At 38.5% G+C, this 21,557-nt stretch overlaps 1 protein-coding gene across 6 annotated transcripts in view; it reads left to right on the forward strand.

Moving 5' to 3' along the window:
• The window catches only part of gria4a (glutamate receptor, ionotropic, AMPA 4a), a 127,811-nt gene that overhangs the window by 94,258 nt on the left and 11,996 nt on the right, over positions 1-21,557 (forward strand). For all 6 annotated transcript variants that reach the window (XM_047593476.1, XM_047593478.1, XM_047593479.1 and 3 more), the window contains exons 13-15: positions 10-170; positions 12,831-13,029; positions 16,551-16,798. In XM_047593476.1, coding sequence (XP_047449432.1) covers positions 10-170; positions 12,831-13,029; positions 16,551-16,798 — 608 coding nt within the window. The remainder of the gene's footprint in view (positions 1-9; positions 171-12,830; positions 13,030-16,550; positions 16,799-21,557) is intronic.

Consider the following 21,557-nt stretch of genomic DNA (forward strand, 5'->3'; position numbering starts at 1 on the left):
CCGTCTCAGGTGAGTCGTTTCAGTCCGTATGAGTGGCACACAGAAGAACCAGAGGATGGTGCAACGGAGCCAGGCCCCACTGACCAACCTCCCAATGAGTTTGGCATCTTCAACTCCCTCTGGTTCTCACTGGGGGCTTTCATGCAACAAGGCTGTGACATCTCACCACGGTGAGCGAGGGAAATGATGTGTGGGAGACAAACAGAGTGCATTTGTGTCTGCATGTGTGTCAGGCTGAGAGAGTAAGAGATTTGAGTCTGTTTGCAGCTTGTGTGTGGGTTCGTACACTGTGTGTGTCTGTCCGACTGTCTATAATGTCTTAGTGCAGTAGTTTGAGGCGGGGGTGATTCAGACTGACAACGTGGATCACCTTTAATGGCACTTGTATTGTCTGTTGAACTGGACTGATGCAGCAAGACACTGTGCACTTCAAACACTTGAGATGCACTAGAAAACAAACAAGACATGCAAACGCAAAAAACATAAAAGTGAGAAGAAAACACCTGCACCCTACACAGTCCACTGGTCGTGTCCGTGTGACTGTTATGTTGGAAGATTTAGCAGTTTGCTAGGTATGTATGAAAATTTAATGCACCACTGAAAAAGTCCAGCTGTATTTTTAGAATATTTATAAGAATATGGCATTTTATTATTGATAACCTGAGAATGCAGTTTAGTGAAATATTCATAGCCACCATCCCCAAGACTTTAGGGAGCAAATCTAAAGAGAGACAGAGCAGCAAGAAGAGCTTCTCACCAAAACAAATGAAAGAAAGGACTGAGAAGAAAGAGAAAAAAGTGTGAGGGAAAAATAAACACTGGTATGTACAGTATGTTTATATATGGATGGAAAAGCTGGTGAAGTGGTCAGTGGCTTGGGTTTTAATAAGATACTCACAAATTCAGATGAACTTTTAATGCACACTGTACATAGATAATTTTTTATTCTGTAACCCCCATAATACATTTTGGCAGTTCAAGTAATTACAGAAACATTGTCGACTCACGCATGTGACGTATTCATTCATTCAGTCATTTTTCTTTCAGTGCTCTCCAACAAGGAAATACCTATGTTAATCCGTGTTTGCCCTCAAACAGTCATTCCTGCTTAAATAAAAAGACATCGGTATCTGCGCACGAGCACAAGAATGTTACTACAGACAACTGATTTGAAACACACAGAGCTTTCCCTGTGGGTGAGTAATCTAATTGTGTGTACGTTCTGTGTAGTGAATATTCCACAAATTGCCCACAACGTCCATTATGTGAACTAATGTCCTACGTTCACATGTCTTTGGTTAGCCACATCTTACTGTACACTTTGCACTTTACTTAAGGTAATGTAAGACATCATTATTCTACTTGATACTCAATGCAAGTAAATGTAGCATTTTCAATAGGTAACATCAATTTGTATTAGTAAGCAAACAACTTTTTATCATGTTTAGCAAGGGCTTGAAAGTATTCATTTATAGAATGTTGAATTTATGCATTACAGCTTTAAAAAGGTTTTTGCTAAAACGTATCATTCCAATTCAGGGTTTTCCTTAAGAAACAGTGTCTATTTTGTGAAAAATGTGCAAAATTTTTCACAAATGCGTAGTATTTTATACAGGGGCTGAGAGAGCTTAATGTGCTTTAGCTTGAGAAAACACATGCAAATGACTTTGCACTGCAAATACTCACACGAGCAAACAAAACGCCCCACAAAAATCACAATACCTGCAAACACGTAGAAATGCAGAAGGTATTTCATCATCTGCCCAAACTTTTTTTCCTCTGCCCTTCTCTTTTGCTCATGCATCCATCTCTTTCACACTCTCTCCCTTTTTTTCTCACCTTCCAGACACCTGTCGTCTCCCTCTCCTCCCCTCTTTTCTGTGACTGACAGGGCAATTCTAGCCCAGGCGCACAAAATAGATAACACTCACACCGGCTGCATGCATACACACTCAAAGACACCCAAAATGCATGAGTACACTTTTAACACTCTGACTTTGCTTACACACACATGCAGAAATAACTCCTTGCACATCTATGCAAAATAACTGCACAGTTTCTCAACAGTTTGATACACACATGCAGACCTCTCTTGTAGGCCCTCTGCATCAGCTACAGCCGTCATAGCGATAATGTGATACTTAACGTGGAGCCTGTGTTCGTCATATAAATCACTAGGCTCTGTCACTTCCAATACAGCACAACTCCTCTACAGGCCAGATTTTTCCTATCATAAATGCCAGATTATATCCTTATAATGAGATATACTGTGTGTCATACTGCATATAGTTTTTCTTCTTCTCCTGCATTGCATTTCATCTATTGCGCTTTTATGCAAAATGGGACTTTGCTATCCAAATTAAGGTCTGAGATGATTTTCTAATAAAGCGAACTGATATGATATAATTTGATATGTAATAATTTATCATGTAAATTCAATTGGATGTCTAATATATCACAAATTCAGACTGTCCATATAGCAACGACTGGTCTTACAGCTGTAACTTGATAGTAATGTTCTGCAGATCTGGAACAGGGTAGCAACCCTGTCATATACAGAACGGACATGTCTTATTTTTAGTGTTAACCATGTGGGGGACATCTTGGATGCTGTACTATTGCATCTTAATAAAGAGGAAGGCAATGGGAGAAAGTAGCCAAGGATATACTGACTCTAAATCACACCTTGTTTAAATGGAGAGCTCTCTAATCATTATACTTTATAAATGGATTTGTGGTTTGGTGTTTGCTGCTTTTCAAGGGATGATGGGACGTTTGTGGCTTATGGAAGGAGTAGTCACTTTTTAGAGTTTTTTGGTATAAAATTCTCTGGAGAGACCTCCAAAACGTAGTGACTGTCATCACTAATTTGAAGTGGTCATTTTTGAGCTTGTTCATGAATTCAGCAGCTCACTTCTCCATTGTGCTGTAAATTGCTGCCTTGGTGGCCTTGTTGTCCTCCTTGCGTGATAAACCTTAGACCAACATAGTGGTTGACTGCACAAAGGCAGATGTTGTCCATTGTTCCAGTCTGTGCTGACTCACAAAATTTCAATTTCCTGAAACAGAAACACCAAGTTTCTGCATCATCACTCAATGATTTGAACTGCACATGCATGGGCTATGAAAACTCATCTTTTACATTAGGTTACAAACTTATTAATCATCCCTTATATTCTGTTGTGCTGTTTTCCAGTTGTGTACACCTTTTGCCCCTTTTTCCTAAAAAAGCTTGTTGGACTTGTTGTTTATTGGACTCTTTGGTAGAAATGGTTTGCAGCACACAGGGATTTAATAGGAGTGTGGGAGAAAGAAAAAAAAACAACTACCATTTTGAAGTGTAAACAGAAAGAAGTGTGGACACAAAGGTGTCTTCAAATGGCTTACACCCTTTACATTACGAGGCTTTGTGTTTTCAAAGGGATGAATAGTTTGTAAGATTTGAATCAGAAAGGGCAGATACAAATGAAAATATGGCAGCAGAATTTTCATCCTTCCTGGTTACTATTAAGGGGTGCTAAAATCAGTTTTATGCCCTCTTCTATTTAACCACTGTTGATTTGCTCAGTCTTTAGTGGGGACTGTATCTATCTATAGCTACACTGTGCATCACTACATCATGATCATCATCACGCCACTAACTTTGAGCTGATGCTGCAGGAGGTGCTGAGGCTTTACTTATTTTTCTCCCTTGTTTCTTTTAATGTTGTACTTAGAACTAAATCTAAAAGGCGCTACATTTTATTGCATTCAGCTTGTCTGTGCATGTCATAATAAAGGTCTTGCATCAAGCTTGAATTCCGCTCAAACCAACTCAAACAGTCATTATACAAAATGATGAGAAAGTAAATTAATCGTTAGATTCACAGACGAATTAAATAACCTGCCAAACCTCCAAAAACTATGTGATGAATTAGCTGGACACAGTACTCTCCAGAAATATTGAGATTGTATGCTTAGAGAGATGGAGGATGTATAATGCATATCATAATGTCATATAATCCTTCTACCCACTCATTTATTACCTGAAATTTCCTATTCACTTTTTCTTCTTTGCAGGCAGGCATAGTCATAATATGGGCTGCAGTCACATCTGACAGCAGAAAAGTGCTATAATTACAGCAGGGACATAGACACAGTATTATCAGATCTTAAAATCATTTCAACAGAAAACTGAAAATCGAGAGATGTGTTTTTCTTCTGTCAAAAAGTACATCCCCTATAATTGGCCTGTCTAGTCCCTAAAACATCACATTAGGAGTCTTCACCTGAAAACCTGTAGCTGATTTTGTAGTTCAGTGCATGAAATTTATGAGTCACTTTCATCAAATGTTGATTGTTCAAATATGACAAAAGATTCATTCATCAGTTGTAAGGTCAGTTTTAGGAAGGCCCCTACATTAAGAGACAAGCTGGTGCCAAGTCACCTCTGAGTTAGTGAGAACAAAACATGGCTCCATCGAGCACCTAAGAGCACCAATAAATGTGGCTCTTGTAGGCAGTGCATAAACTAAAGAAATGCAAACAATTCAGTGACCTCGAAACCAACAAGATGTATGATATCAAAATTTTTATTAACTGCAACATTTGTTATATATTGTTTAACCTGCACTTGTGGTTGGCCAGACTAAAATAGTCAAATCACAAATATGCAATCAGAAAAGCTGATTTGGCTTATAGGGCAAAGCATTTCTATGAGGTACATAACTGTAAACCATCCTCATGGTTGAAGGCCTAGAGAACATAAAAAAGAACATTTGTAGTGGTGATCAATTAAGACTACTGTCACAGAGAGAAACTTGCTACAGTCTTTCCAGGACTAAAAGAGGAAATTGATTTCATACCCTGTGTGTGTGTATATATATATATGAATGTATATATGTATATAGTATTTTCTTCTTTCTTTCACTTATCATATGCATTTACTGTTTATTTGATGTTTGAAGAGTCATCTGTGGGTGAGGCATGGTATTTTTTTTTTTTACCTGTGGTCCCACAGCCTGCTCACCAGGTGTGTGTGATTACCTGACCTACTTAAGAGGATTCTGTGCACCAAGGGTTACACCCTGAAGAAGGCTGTTTTCCACTATGCGTGGGTTCTATCCCGGTGTCAGCTTTTTTTAAAAAACTACTTATGTTTTAAACCATTTCATTATGAAGTAGTCATCTTAATAGAGGCTTTTTATATTTTTTTGAGCTAGAAGAGTGCCTTGGAATTTTCTTTTAAGCTTTGCTATTTATCTCTCTTCCCAAAGAGTATCGTTGTTGCGTAAAAAGAAAAAAAAAAAAGAAAAGAAAAAGAAAAATTCCTGAGCATCCTGGACCCTGTTACAAAAGATTAATTTTGATTGAATATAATTATTTTTTATTTGATTGTAGTTAATTCATTCATGACTTTGCAATTATGCTATTAGGGTAATGATCCTGTATGATTCCTATATGTCTGTCTTGATCATGGGACGTGTTTTTTACTTCTGGTTTTATCCGCCCCATTCTCCATCATGCCACCTGCATCGTCTCTGACCAGTCAGCGGGGATCAGAGGCTTAGAGGCTGACATTTACTGTGGAGCTGAGAATAAAGGGAAGGTGGCAGCCTTGACAGGAAGAGATTTTCTTATACACTGGTCTAATGCCTTTCTATCTATTGTGGAAGATTCTTTCTGAGTGTGTGTGTTTCTGCCTGGGTGAGTGTTGACAATAAATTTGTGGTCCTCTTTTTGTCTTATCTTCTGTATTTTAATATGGGGTGTCTTACAACTTTTATGTGCATCTGTTGTTTGAGTGCACTGTGTGTGTGAGACTGTGCATTGTGTGTTGTCTGTATTGAGCTGCCATAGTAGCCCCATTTGTATTCAGTGTAGGTTCCTCACTCTGTGCTGCAGTCATCTTTGCAGTCTGGGAGACACAGTACAACACACATTCCTGTTCATTCCTGTCCTCCCCTACTTACCTTTTCTATCTATCTATCTATCTATCTATCTATCTATCTATCTATCTATCTATCTATCTATCTATCTATCTATCTATCTATCTATCTATCTATCTATCTATCTATCTATCTATCTATCTATCTATCTATCTAATAATGCATCTGGGAATCCCACATTTTTTCTTTCTCGCTCTTCCACCTGCTTGTATTTTCTTCACCCTTCCACTCAACCTAAAGGTACTGGCTGGCAGCAGACATGAACACTTTTACACACCCTGACACACATTGTCAGAGTGACCTTGATAATGCTTTTGCAGCACCCACCTGTCATCATTCATACCAGGCTTCTGGCTTTTTCAATGTCACCATTGGCCTGGTCATGATACAAACACTGGCAACAAAATGATGGACAATAAGGTGATGGCACTGAAATTGGTTAAAAAAGTGGAAACAAATTAATGTTAGAAAAGAGACAGCTCTTGCATAAAAAGAAACCAAGAGCAAATGAAGGAGAGGGAGAAAAATGTAAAGTAATGACCAGTCAGTCTCACAGGGATTGGATCTGTCTTTGTCAATAAGCATCTGAAATTACAGCTCTCTTCTCTTGTGTGCGTGTATGTTGATGGGTTGTGTGTATTTGGGAGTATGCGCATGTTGGCTGCTTGCTGAGGGCGAGTCTTGTGCACTTCTGGAGTGTGTGTGTGTGTGTGTGTGTGTGTGTGTGTGTGTGTGTGTGTGTGTGTGTGTGTGTGTGTGTGTGTGTGTGAGTGTCATGTTTAAGGATTGAGTATATTGGCTGTGGCTGTGCTGAATGGTTAATTGTAGCAACAGATCTAGCGAATGGCATGACTAACTAACTGCAGAGCCTACTAAGTAATTAATTATTCGTCTCAAGGTCACTGATTAAAACCCAGTCATTCTGACACACTGACTGTGTTGATGACACAAGTACATTTTCTTTTCAATTCTCAATAATCTTTTCAGTGCTTATCTTTCCTGTGCCTACTTCCAGCTTTACGATCCCTGTTGCTATTTATTTTTTATTATGCCTATTTCTATTTGCCTGCTACACTTAACTAGTCCACATCATTTCACACCTGTATCCATTGTAATACATAGATGATAGAGAAGAAAGATAACCTGAAGAAAGAGTGTACAAAGGATATATCTTCAATCCCAAACATTCATCTTTCACTTTCCTAAACCATCAATCATATTCAATGGCGGCTCTTGCCATTGCTAGCAATGTTGTGCAATGTTTTTTTTTAAGATTACTTCACTCTTAAGGAACTGTTGCATTCAACTTTTTACTGTCTATGGTCAGTTATCAGTTAAGCACCTGGTTGCTTTAGAATAAACTAGAACTAGACTATTCACAATAATCTGGTATTGTCAGGATAAAGAGCCATGGCATTGGGACTGATAATGTGCAGTAAATTGTTAAACTTTTACAATTCAACCATGTACTGCTTGTATTAAAAAAGTGAAATCACATAACTAACATACATTAGTCACTTATTGAAACATTGGTAGTTCCAAAACAGCAAAAAGATCAGTTACCCTTCTCAATGAAATCAATTCAATTCAGTTTTATTTATATAGCGTCAATAACAAATCAAATTGTCTCAAGAAGCGACAGTGGCAAGGAAAACCTCCTTTTAACAGGAAGAAACTTTGAGCAGGACCCAGTTCATATGGAGGGACCCATCTGCTGAAGGCCAGCTGGGTAGAAACAGAGAAGATAGAGAGAAAAGAAGAGCAGGAGAAACAAGATAAACAAACCTCTGTGATAGATATATACATTGGATTGAAGGAAATCACTTCGTGTTAAGCGGCTGGCACAGCGAAGAAACCCTGGTAGGGTTCATTAAGGTTGCAATGCTACAGTTTTAGTTTGAAAATAAATTTATTAAAAATAAATAAATAAAAAAATTAATATGAGGGTCAGTACAAATGAGGTAGATGGTTACTCGATCTGGTGTCCCACCATTGACAAATCGTTTGGGCTGACTTTGTGTGGTGATGGACAAAACAATAACAACAAAGTAGTCATGCATGACATCTGTGTGCTGTGGATTTTAATTACTTTACAACAAAATGGTTGTGAGTAGTTGTTGGACTATCCAATAACAAGCAGAGGTATTTCTTTCTGTACTGGTGAAAAACACATCATAATGAAATCCAAATAGCATATTACCAGACTCATATATAATATGAGTCTGGTAATTCATGAAATCAGGGCTGGATGGTTTTCAGAGGCATGTGGATAATTTACTACAGGGATGGCCACTGGTAGCTATTCAAACACTATGGTTGAATGTGTGAGAAAAATATTTCTTCCTTCTTCTCTTTGGTAGGTGTTGCCACATGGCCACACTTCTTATGTCAAATTGTGTGGCCATGAATGATTTGGATGTGTTTAAAAGTACATGTGACATAGCTGTGCAGTATAATGAAAGTACTGGATGAAAATAATTCTTATAGTTCACATGAGTGTGAGTTTGTGCATGACAGTGTGAGTGTGACTGTATCTGGGAGAGTAAGAGGAACGGCATGGCATTAATCTTTCACACAGAGGATTGGGGAGGCAATCTGTTGGCTATCATAGATGATTCATGACATGCTATAGAGTGATTCGCCTGTTGCATACCAACACATGTTACGCCACTACACTCACATGCAGCGCACATGCGGTGACACATCACATAAAGCATTAAAGATGCCACTCCCACATCTCAACAATGCAAACCAAAATGCAGTGGTATAGTGGCAAAAGGGAGGATGTGAGTATGTGAACACACAACACGTACACATCCATGATGTGGAGCATTAGATGTTTCCTGCTTCACGGACACTTATTAATACCTCCTTCTCTTTTTTCTATTCACACACACCCTTTCACATCACACGAACAAATCAAGGACTACACATTTAGACATAGACAGCGTGTTAATCATGGTGCCCTCAACCAATCTATTTTCCTACTCTATGTGGGATACTTTTCTACCAAGCCCCTCGAGATTCAGAACCATTTTAGATGTTCTAGACCAGGGGTCCCCAAACCTTTTTTCGGCGGGGGCCATATCAACTTTCCTTTCTGTGATGGGGGGCCGGCATCAGTCTATAACAGGAAATGATATGGACCAAAGTGACAACTAGTATTATTGTGGAGAATATAATGATCGTTTGTTGCAGCTGCACTTTGCTTGGCCTTGACCTTGTCCTGTTGGTTTGTGAAAAAAGTAATCAAGTCTCGAAGAGACAAGAAATCAAGAAAATTGTAATGCAGATTCCAATTAGCTAATGAAAAGCTCACCAGATTTGTGTCAAAGATTTGTTATTATTCTTGGTTTCACTTAGGAGTCATAAAAATGTATATAAGAGAAACTTGATTTCCTCTGTGACATATGAATGATTACACTCAGGTTATCTAAACATTGTTTTTAACACATTGTTCACATTTGCTCTTTATTTCTCATTTTCGCCCTGCTGTCTGAAGCAAATGCTTGGGTTGTCGGTCCTGACAGTGCACCCCTGATTATTTTGTCATCCATTAATTGCTAATTGGTCCCTGAGGATGACTTACAATTTTCATACAATTACATCATTTGCTAAATGTTTTCATAATGTTTAGTAATCCAAAACATAAAGTGGTTGCAGTACAGGAGTTTTATTGGCATTGATTTTGTCTGAATACTGCCCACAGAACTAGGGTTGGTCTCCAAGGCTCTGCACTGTGACTGCCAAATGTTCCCAGTATGTCAAACTTTGATTAATGAAGTGTAACTTAAACGTCCATGGATTATTTACATGTTCACTCGCTTAAAATGACAATTTAAACAAATAAATCAATGCATACCTCTCGGCTCTGCTCTTGGCATTCTGCTCTTTGGCTGAATATGTTCACTGAAATGAAAGCTGTATATACAGCCACAACATTAAAACCACTGAAAGGAGAAGTAAATAACATTGACCATCTTGTCATAATTCAGTGTTCTGCTGGGAAACATCTGGACCTGACATTCATTCATGTGGATGTTACTTAGATATGTAGTACCCACCTAGACCAGACCAGACACCCCCACCCTAACAATGACACTCCTTGATGTAGTCACCCCCAGCAGGATGCAGCCTGACATGGGCACATAGACAAAAACAACTCAAAAAACATGAAGAACAGCACAAGGTGTTGACCTGGCTTCCAAATTCACTAGATCCCAAACTGATCCAGTATCTGTGGGATGATCCACAGAGACTCCTCCTCTCAAACCACAGGACCCAAAGGCCCCCACTAACAACATTGTGCTGCCAGACACCACAGGACACCCTCAGAAGACCCATGTCCATTCTCTGATGAATCACAAAGGGTAGACAAAATAAGCCTTGGCTTCACCTTTTTTTTTTGATCAAACTTAAAATGGATGAATGGAGATTGTTTATGTTGGAGATATTTCCTCTCTCTTTATTTTCTTAAAAAAAAAAAAAAACACCTTGTGCTGATATTATTTGATATAATTATGAGAACTCTTATAATTATATACTGAAAATGATTTGAAAAATAAAAAAACAATGTAACTTAACAACAGTTTTTGAGGCACAAGGGAGACCTACATAGTATTGGGAAGGTGGTCAGAGCAGTGCATAGATACATATATCTTTTTATTTTGCATTGCTCTTGAACTTTTTCTCCATGTCTTTCATTTTGCACTATGGATTTGCACTACATACTAATTTTTATCTTTATTCCTACTTCGTTTTTTGAATGACCTGAATGTCCACTTAAATTGCAGAGTCTCTCCATCATGCCAGATTAAAAACGCTGTCACAGCTAATTTACCAGCCAACCAATTAGATCACACATCACACTTTGGCCTCTGCATGAAACCTTGTAGAACTGATAAAAATGAGCCTCTAAGTATGCCATCCATTTTCCTTTCTCCTCCTCTTCCTCCCACTCTTAATCCCTGTCACCAATATCATCTTTTTTATCCTGAACCAGACAACAGACATCAGGTATTGTTGAGATTACAAGTTTTGTTTTTCAGCAAAAATCTATGTTTTTAATATGTATTTAGCGCCGGAAGTTCTCTTTCCCACTGTTTTTGAAAGTAATTTTCAATCCATCTCAAAGTGTAGCTATCCTATTAGGCAGAAAACAAAACAAAACTGAACTTTCTCAGAAGAATCCATCACTGTATACACTAGCTTCATTAGGTCAAGCCAACAGATCAATACCTCAAGGACTAACACTATCAATTCATATTTGTGCATGTGTTATGTGGGTCTGTGACAATTAAGAGGTGTGCTGGGTTTTGAGCAGCCGCAGAATGCGTAGTTGCTCCGGAAGGTGACAATTTATGCCAAGTCAGGCGTCAATGCACCTCTCTTCTCTCTCACTCCTCTTTCCTCGCTCCTGCACACAGTCCTTAAAACCAAGAACCAAGTCCTCCCTAATAATATGTCTTTGCTTTCACTTCAGAGTGGTAGCAACGTCAAGCAGCTGCCTGTCCAAGAAATAATTCGGAACTAACTGTCTGATTGCATCTAAGCTATACCTAAGATATGATTTAGTTGTCATTTTTGTGAGATCAACTATGTTTAATATGAAAGGACTTGCTGATGGAACCGATGATGTTCATGACATTGCCTGAAGTGTCTGAACATTTTCCAGCTCATGTTTCTTGTTTTTTTGGGTCAGAACGGTTCACACGGGTATTGACAGGCCAGGGAATTTTGTAGAGATACATTTGATGACTGTGTCTGTCTGTTCCATGTTTTGAGTTTCCTGTTTTATTTTGTTAAGTTTCTTGGTTTCCTGTTTCTCTCCATGTTTTCCTTGACTGCTCATTAGTTTCACCTGTGTCTATCTCTGCCCATGTGTGTATATATAGGCTTGCCTTCGCTTTGTTCCTTTCCTTTGTTCCGTTTTTGTCCCCATGACTTTTAGTCCCCATGTCCCCGTCTTAATGAGTTTTGTCCCCTTGTCTCATGTCACGTTTTTGTCTCCAAGATCCATGCCATGTTCTGGATTCTTTTGCCTTTTTGTAGTGTGTTAACCAGCCTCTTCTCCCTGTGTCCTGCATTTAGGTCCTTCCTCAAAACCCCTTCCACTTGACAAAAGAGAGTGAATATTAGACTTCAACAACTGACTGTAAAGATTTAGTAGTTTTTGACACTTCTGAGCTGGTTTCACTTTTAAGCTCCAGGGTGGCCACTTGACTTGACTAGATGCTGTTTTTGTTGTTTCTATTGCTGTTAAAGGTTCAGTGTTGTGTACACTGATGTATACTAAGATTGGAGTGGCACATTCTCAAACTACCAATTTATCATTAGTATTATTTTATGTTTTTGGTACAGCTTAGATGAGACAATATGAAAAAATGTCTTACTTTTCATTCTCTTTGGATATTAAAGCTAAATTTTCTTTTTTTTCTCCTTTTTTTTTACACTAAATTCAAGGAACTTAAAGTGCATCTTTCACCCAACGCCCTTCTTTACTTTCTTCCACATTCTTTTGAAAGTGTCGATGTTTTTACATTACTGTTACATTACTGTTTCTTAGTATCTAAAAGTAAATGTATAAATTTTTGCTTTGCTTTTCTTTCATTCCCTCTAATAGGCTCAGTATTGCTTGCACCCCTTCCCCTCCAGCAGTGGAGTTCATAACAGAATGAATTGGCACTCACTTTGATGTTCCTGTTCACAATTGGTAGATTTAAAGAGTAAACATGCATGAGGAAGGAGAGAGAGAGAGAGAAAGAAAATGGTTTAGGTTGTATATCTGTGGCTGTAACTGTAATTATAATTCCTTCACCATTGTTTTTCTGTTAATTTCCCATCTAATTCTTATCAAATTGCCCTTTTTTCTCCTCTCCACACCCTCCTCTTTCCTTTGTCTAGGTCCCTGTCTGGACGTATCGTTGGTGGTGTGTGGTGGTTCTTCACTCTTATCATCATCTCCTCTTACACAGCCAACCTGGCTGCATTTCTCACTGTGGAGAGGATGGTCTCACCTATAGAAAGTGCAGAGGACTTAGCCAAACAGACAGAGATAGCCTACGGGACCCTGGACTCAGGCTCTACCAAGGAGTTCTTCAGGGTATGGACTCAACAGACACTGCTCATTTTCTTTTCTTTCCTTCAAAGGTTTCACACTGTCACTGTGTTAAGTAAAGTTAATTAAGCTCAAGTCATGGGGAGTAAAAACATTTAAGGATTGTATGCTGCAAGGCAGCACTCTCATCCTCAAATCACATTCAGATTCCAAGTCCATTGTCCCAATAAGTACTGTGTCATCAATATGCACAGTATATATATATCCAATTTGGAGTCCAACCTGTTCCAAATGGCGCTTTTTTGTGTTTCATCTAAACCATGTGATCAGTAGTGACACTGATTCCTATCCCACAGGATTCCCAAAAGATTCTTTAGTCTGTGGTTTCAGTTATATCATACATCTAATGCAAATTTAAAGGGGAGTGCACACTGATTTTGAATGCTTGATAATATTGTCAGAAAATGTTTCAAGGTAATCTTTTGAACACTAGGCATTTAAATTCTACACTGCAAAAAAAGAAAGAAAAAAAGAATCAATCAAAATCAATCTGGTACAAACAAGCAAACCAGAGGGAAGTATTGTCTCTGCAATTGAACCTAGGTAAAAACCAAGCAGCAGAATTCTGCCCTCACTGTAGGTGGGACAAGGACAAGTGACTATAGGAGGATAGGAATGAATGGATCACTTGTTCCTGTTCTTGAGTCGTGAGAGGCTTACATTTTGGAAGTGATTCTTTAAATGCCTGGAGTTTATTTTTCCAGGTAATTTGTTTGTAGGACTTGATGGCATCATCAAACATCCCAGCAAGGTTTTGAAAGAGTACACAAAAGAATCTAAGTCAGGCAATTTGCATTTAATCACTCTCCTACTGTGTCAAACAGTAAACAGTAAAGTAGAAGTGGACTAGGAAGACAAAAGAGGACAGAGCTGCAGCAGAATGGACTTCAGAGAGGTGTTAAAATTAAATACCAAAGAATCCCACAGGGGACGTGCAGTGGCCTCACCCTTTGACCTTTTCACCCATGTGGATTGCAGTTATGTAAATACTTTTAATAGGAGACGCATATTGCTGAAATGTGTCCGCTGAAAGCAGATTTTTTTCTGCAGACGCTGAAAAACCTGTCTTACATCGCATTGTCAGGCTCTGCAGAAATATTGAAAATTGGGGTGGGAGGGAGGGGGGGAGGGGGGACATCGTTGCAGACGGTTTGTGCTTCTGTGAGTGGTTCTGGCATCATCAACATAATGAGCAGGCTGAAATCTGTGGAGGGTGAAGAAGCAATTTACTCTCCCACAGCTGAGGGGGATTCGCCACCACCATTAATTATCTTTGTGTGTGTGTGTTCATGTGAGCTTGCGTGCAAGCATGCATATATGCTCATCCGGCAACATACAGCATGTATGTGTATTCTATGTGTATGTAAGTAAGACTGATGTTTCTCCCACAGAGAGCAGGCTGCGTGTCAATGTATATTAAAAGGTGTCCATATTGGTCCTTATTGTGGATGTCTGAAGGTGACATTCAACATCCATTTCCTCCGTCATGGTCTCAGACTGTTCTGGAGAGAGTCCCACTCTATTGTAACATCCGATCCTCCAAGGCCAGACACTGCTTTACACATGCAGAGGCATCATCAGTGTTCCTGTTGCAGTTTCTCAAGTGGATGGATGGGTGTATGCACGAGTAAAGAAAGGGATGATGACAAAGTATGATGGACATTTGATGTAATAAAATAAAAAGAAAGAATGGCTGTTAGAATAGAGAAAGGTGGGGCCTACAGGTCCTCTTGAATGTGAGTGATATTATTATATAGGTGACCGTCATGCACTGGCAGCATACTCACACCCTCCCCTGGGTACTGGTTTCAGTGGCTGAGGTTGTGCCTTGAATCAGTTCACACATATTCAGATATGGACTGGAGTGCAGAGTATATAAACAAAATAATACAATGTATAGTATCATGCCAGACAGATATCCTGTGAAGAACTCTCCCAAATCTTTAACAGCCTATTAGTATGACACTATTCCTGTCATGAAGTAATTTAAAGAAAGATAGATGCTTGGCTTGTCAAGGCAGACATAGCGTTACAATTTAAATGTAGTTATAAAATGTCATTACACGCCAGAGGATCAGAATGGAAGACAGAAGACACCAGTCTCCTTCAGCAATGAAATTTTATTCAAGGACTATAAGAGTGGAAATCAGCTGCAGCACTTTGCATTATATGATGAGACACTGTAGCAATAAATGAGAAGCAGTAAAAACTTATTTTAAAATGTCTCATTATGTGACAACGACTTAAATCCTGCAGAATAGTTTTTATTATGTGTTTGTGGTTTGCCATTGCGTTAACAATAGCACGTGTTATTTCATATCCTGAGCTTTTGTTTTTAGGCTGTGTAAATATGGATGTTGATGTGAGTAATCTAATCTGTCAGACAAGATGTTTGGCTTTAGCCATCAGTCAACACCCATCCATGAGGGGACATATAGTACTGGTGTGTGTCTGTGTATTTGTATATTAATGAATGAGAAACAGTAAAGCACTTTAAGTGCTATAAAGGTTCAAAAGAGCTATATCATTGCAAACTATCTAAAATTTTAAATTAAAGAAAAGCTGGCATTTTTCTTATTGATTGTAAATCAACTTCTGTGTCTGTGGCACCCAGACGCTTTTCAATTTAATTATGTTGTTTAGTTCAAGGTTAAAGCCTTTAGTCAGTTAAGACTCCTCATTGAGGACTCTTTCCAGTGGCAGATTAAAAGTATTTGACATCGCAGGATGATGACAAGATGTAACTCCATTTTAATGTTTTTTGAACAGTGAAACACAAATATAACTAGGGAGGTAGAAATAATTGGAGTCTTTTTAGAAATCAAATTGGTGTCTTGATCCACAATTATTTTACTTCTTCAGGAAACTGAACACTTTTTTTGTATTGTCAATAAAACATTTTTTTGTTTGTTTGTTTTTTATATATATATACTTTATCTTGAGCCCTCATAGTATTGCTGCTTGTTTTGGGAATCTTACTCTCTCCAATGAGAACAGACATGGGAATCTTGTCAAAGTGGCCAGAAGGATTTCAAGGAGGACACGGGTCCCGGGACCACCCAGTCAGGGGTAATTTTGAGCTGCTGCCTTTGAGACAGCGTTTTAGGTTTCATGGTTAGAAGACAAAAAGGCCATACTGTATGTCCTGCATAACAACAGCCAATAAACTGCTGTACGACACTAGTTAGTGAGTAATAAACACACTTGAAAGTGAACAACGACAGTTTTTGTGAGATTCCCTAAGAGAGATCCTGTTTCACATGGTGTCTTGAATTTATGGTAATGGTGTCCTTTGCAAGACCTCATCTTATCTACACCCAGCAAAGAGTGGGGAATTTAGAAAAACATAATATGGCTAGTTTCTACCATGTGATCATTTTTAAGTGGGTTACACTATACCATCTCTTACCTGATTACAATCAGTCTTTTTTCAGTTATCAAAATGATTCCAATCCATTCTTTCTAATTAACTATTCCTTTTTCCCCTGAACCTTCCTCCATCCCAGAGGTCCAAAATAGCCGTATATGAGAAGATGTGGTCTTACATGAAGTCCGCTGAGCCTACTGTCTTCACCAAGACTACGGCAGAGGGTGTGGCAAGGGTTCGCAAATCCAAGGGGAAGTATGCCTTCCTCCTGGAGTCCACCATGAATGAGTATACGGAGCAACGCAAGCCTTGTGACACCATGAAAGTCGGAGGGAACCTGGACTCCAAAGGATATGGCATTGCCACACCTAAAGGCTCACAGTTAAGGTGGGTGGAATAGTGTAACAATAGGAAACAGTACAGACGCTGATACTGTACTATTGTTATGATATTCCACCTACCCTGCTGTGCCTTTTATTCCACAACCTGTCACTGCTGTCAGTTGAAAATGTATCAGTCACAATAAATTAAGAACATACTTTTAATTGACCTTTTGGGACATTGATTGATGTCTGTACCAGTGCAGTGTGTTTCTATTATTTAAAAATAAATAGTAGTATATTTTCAGCTAGCAGCAGTCACATAGATATGTGTATTGTATGTGCCGATTATGTGTTTCATGCTAGATTTTTTTTCAATCTCTTTTTTGTTTGTTTGTTTTTTTTTGTTTGTATTTTATGTTGGTCTATCCAGTTCTCTATTCTTTTACTGAATCTCCTCTCTCTGCCATCTCTTTTAATTCAGAGCATGTTACCTTCACCATCACTGTCCTGTTCTTTGTCATACACACGTCCTTTTCATTCCTTGTTGCTGCTCTTTCTATCATTCTTTCTCTCTACAGGTCCAACTTCCAGGTAACTCTGTCCATTTGTCTTATGTCTGTGTTGTCTATGTTTATTATGATTATTGTTGGAAAGATTTACTGACTGAATGTGACCAGGATGAGGGGGAACCTCAGACTGTTGCCACTGGTACCCATAGCCGCATGGGGGAATTTATAGACAAACAGGAAGTGAGAGAGAGGGGCCTGACCAATGGGGGGACTAAAAATAAAATATAACACAGGATCATTTTCATAAACCAGGGCAATTGGAAAAAAAGGTACAGTATTACAAATTAAAACTGTGTCCATAAACCTGAACAAAGAGAGAATAACATGGAGGAAACAAAAGATAAAGTGACTTAATATAAGTTCTAAAGTTGGTTATCTTGATCTTGTTTGTGCTCTTCTCCTCAGCAGACACTAGTTTCTCTGGCTTGTTGACTTGAGTTTACACTAACAGTTCCAGCAGAGGTGTGCTGGCAATGCAAATAATTTAGTTTTATGTGAGACAGAAGTATTGAACATTTGTCTTTGTGATGTGACAAGTGCCTGCTGAGGGAAAATAATGAACTCAATTTAACAAAGCTGGACCACTCGCTCTCTCTCCATCTCTGTCTGTCAGCATCTCAGATTTGCCGTACAAGTCAGCCTCACATCCTGTCCTACAACTTCCCCGTGTATGCTGCAATGGTCCTCCAGACCCCAGTCACTCTGTAGTTTACCTTATTTATTTCACATTATTTATTTTTAAAATGCTTTGGTATTTATGAGAGAAAAGTGACAGACGGCAGGTGAATAAGTTTATTGAACACAAAAAACACATTCTTGGGACATTATCCACAGTTGTCTCTGGTTTCTCTCAGTCAGTGGAAATGAGTGCATCAGGTGAGCCTTCCTCTCCTCCTGGTGCACTAATCACAGTTCTAATTTGACTTGATGATGTTGATGAAAAGCATGAATGAATGATGATTATAATGAATACTGTTAGTTTTGTATTGCTTTCTGAAGTACATCAATTATATATGACTATTGTTATATGATTGTTATTATCGTGATGCAAAAATATTTTTGAACTGTTTTCCTCCATACCTCTTATGTTGATTGATCTGTAGATTAGATCACTCCAAAGAACACTGTCTTTCTTTTTCTCTCTCAGCTCAGTCTCTTCATTATCAGTTCTCAGAAAATGATGAAAGTCATATCTTTCGCAAAATATTGCTTCACGAGTGGGTGGAGTACTTTACTTTTCTACAATGTCTCTTGTTATAAGTTCTAAACTTGCAGTTTGCCATCTGCCTCTGAAATGAGATAAGACTCCCAGGTAGGCAGATGTACACACAGATGTGGCAGACCAGCAAACATGTGGGCAGAAACTGCAGGGACCTTTTTGGGAGATTAGCTTGGCTGATTACAGCAGCTCACAAACAAAAGCATGGTAAACAGAGGATGATAGTGGAAGAAGTGAATGACAGGGCAGTCTGTGAAACTCCAAGATATATCGAGCGAGACAGAGGAAATGCAAGGAATGAAAATGACTAAATATCAAATTGAAGTGAACTGAAATGTCCAGCTTTTTTCTTTTTTTTTTTTAAGTGAACAACAAGTGGCATATTTCAAATATTGACAAAAAGATTGGTATAACATGCAAAACCATCCACGTCACGCCAGATATAGAAAGCATAGCTCATATATTTGCACGTGCTGCACGAATGCTCAGATATTTAGTACGATGTCCCTGAATTTTATTTGGAGGTCAGTCCCTTCAGCAGTGTAAGCAAAAGGGCTGTAGGAGCCACACACACACACACACACACATAGACTATTATGGTAGGAGAGCAGCAGGAAGCGACAAGAGCACCATCAGCAGGCTGGTTAACACACTTAATACCAGCTCACTGTGGAGCATCTTCTCTTACTGGACAGTTACAGAACATAGATACAAAGAAAGTACAAACATATAACCAGAGAATATTCAACCCGGTAACACTTTCTGTGAAGGTTGTATTTATAATGCCCTATGAATGCACTCATAACATTTTATAAGGTGTCTATAAAGCATTATAATGGTCATTATTACCATCTATACATATTCACAAGTCGTTATAACCAACTTCATGATGCATTATGACAACTGGTTATGAATGATTATAATTTTAATCTGAATAGTGCATTATAAATATGTCAATATCTGCCTAGTCACTTGTTCATTTAATGATGCATCATAACTACTTTGCTTTGCTAAATGTGCATAGTGATGCATAATGAGTTTTGACTTCGCCTATAGTGCTTTATATCTATAGCTATAAGTATATATAATAAAGTTATAATAATGTATACATCTCCCTACAACACACACTTATAAACATCTATGCAATATCATAAGTGCTATTTGTCAGCGTTAAGTAAAGTGACAAGAATATGACACTATTATTAACAGATATAAGTTACTATGAGTAATTAAAAGGTGCAATGAAGTCCTGAGTCTGGCATCTTTACCCCATATGCACAATATTATAAATGACTATGTGCTATATGCTATAAATTAGTGCAAATGAGGTGTTGTGGATATAAGACTATTATAAACAAATATGAGGCACAATGAAATGAGAGCCTGGACAGTAAAGACAAAAGGAATGCATTTAGTTCACTTTATTTTCATTTAAACCAACACACATAATCAGAATGATCATCAATGCTGACATTACACAAGCACATGAAACACGTGAAACAGGCCACAAAAGTGGCACGGCGTGGTCCTAGAGATGTGTCTCTTAAAAGTGCCTTTGGGTTGGTGAGGTGATTCAGGGTCAAAGGTCAGGAGATTGTTTGACAGCAACTACAAGAAAAACAGAGGCAAATCTTTAGTGCTCTAGCTGGGTTTGTTTTTATGCAGAAAGGTTTGATTGAAAACACATAAGCAGATCACGTTTCTTTGTTTAAAGCAGCCTAATGAGACATTATGTTACCGCATATCGTGCAGGCACCGCAGATTACCCGTAGATGGCTTAAACTAGCTACACGAAAGTTACCAGACACGGCTAGTTTTAACTCACAAATTAGATCGTTTTCATATTCTTGCGTTTAATGATTGAAACCATTCGAAATCATTGTTTTAATATGTAAACGATGTGCTTCATGTAAGCAAAGTAAGGCATTAGCTGACAAAACACTAGCAGGACAGTGAGCCAACCTACCCGTCCTGGAGAGGACTCAGCGAAGAAAGAGCAGAAAACCCGCAGTCAATACTTTACGACAGTGGGAGGAGCTGAGGAGGGAGGTGGGTGGGGTCAGAGGTCAGGGGCCATGGATTAAAGAATGACATTTCTACAAAAATAATAATATAAATAAAAACGATATTAAAATAATATCTGACGGCATTCAATAAATGCGGCCATTTCTAGCGATCCTGTATAAAGAAGCGGTTAAATGCCAACCCGGTCTCACAGTGGATGTGAAACTGTCACGAAAATTAATCTATTGTTTGGTGCCTTCCGATTTTTATCAAATTTTCATGCCGCTCGAAACGAATTTCAAACTGATGTATTTCAATTGGAAGTTATTTCGTGCTATGAGGGCCACTGTCAATGTGACACTGCGCAATGAAGAGGTTTGATTTTATTTCATTTAGACTAGATTTGTAATGGTCTTATTTAATGTAACGTCAATTTTGCTGCAGGATTCGGCACTTTGAGATTCGAAAAAAATGAATGGTTATTTGTTATATCGGTCTCTTATACAGGATCGCTAGAAATGTCAGCCTTTATTGAATGCCGTCAGATATTATTTTAATATCGTTTTTATTTATATTATTATTATTGTAGAAATGTCATTCCTTAGTCCATGACCCCTGACCTCTGACCCCACCCACGTCCGTCCACAGCTCCACCCACTGTCGTAAAGCATTGACTGTATCAGAAAGCGGTTTTTCTTTCCTTTCTCCGCTGAGTCCTCTCCAGGACAGGTAGGTTGTCTCTCTGTCCTGCTAGTGTTTTGTGAGCTAATGCCTTACTTTGCTTACATGAAGCACATCGTTTACATATTAAAGCAATGATTTCGAATGGTTTCAATCATTAAACGCAAGAATATGAAAACGATCTAACTTGTGAGGGAAAACTAGCCGTGTCTGGTATCTTTCGTGTAGCTAGGTTAAGCCACCTACGGGTAATCTGCGCTGCCTGCATGATATGCGGTAACACAATGTCTCATTAGGCTGCTTTAAACAAAGAAACGTGATCTGCTTATGTGTTTTCAATCAAACCTTTC

Source organism: Mugil cephalus, chromosome 9, assembly GCF_022458985.1.
Source record: "Mugil cephalus isolate CIBA_MC_2020 chromosome 9, CIBA_Mcephalus_1.1, whole genome shotgun sequence".
In the NCBI taxonomy this organism is placed as follows: Eukaryota; Metazoa; Chordata; class Actinopteri; order Mugiliformes; family Mugilidae; genus Mugil; species Mugil cephalus.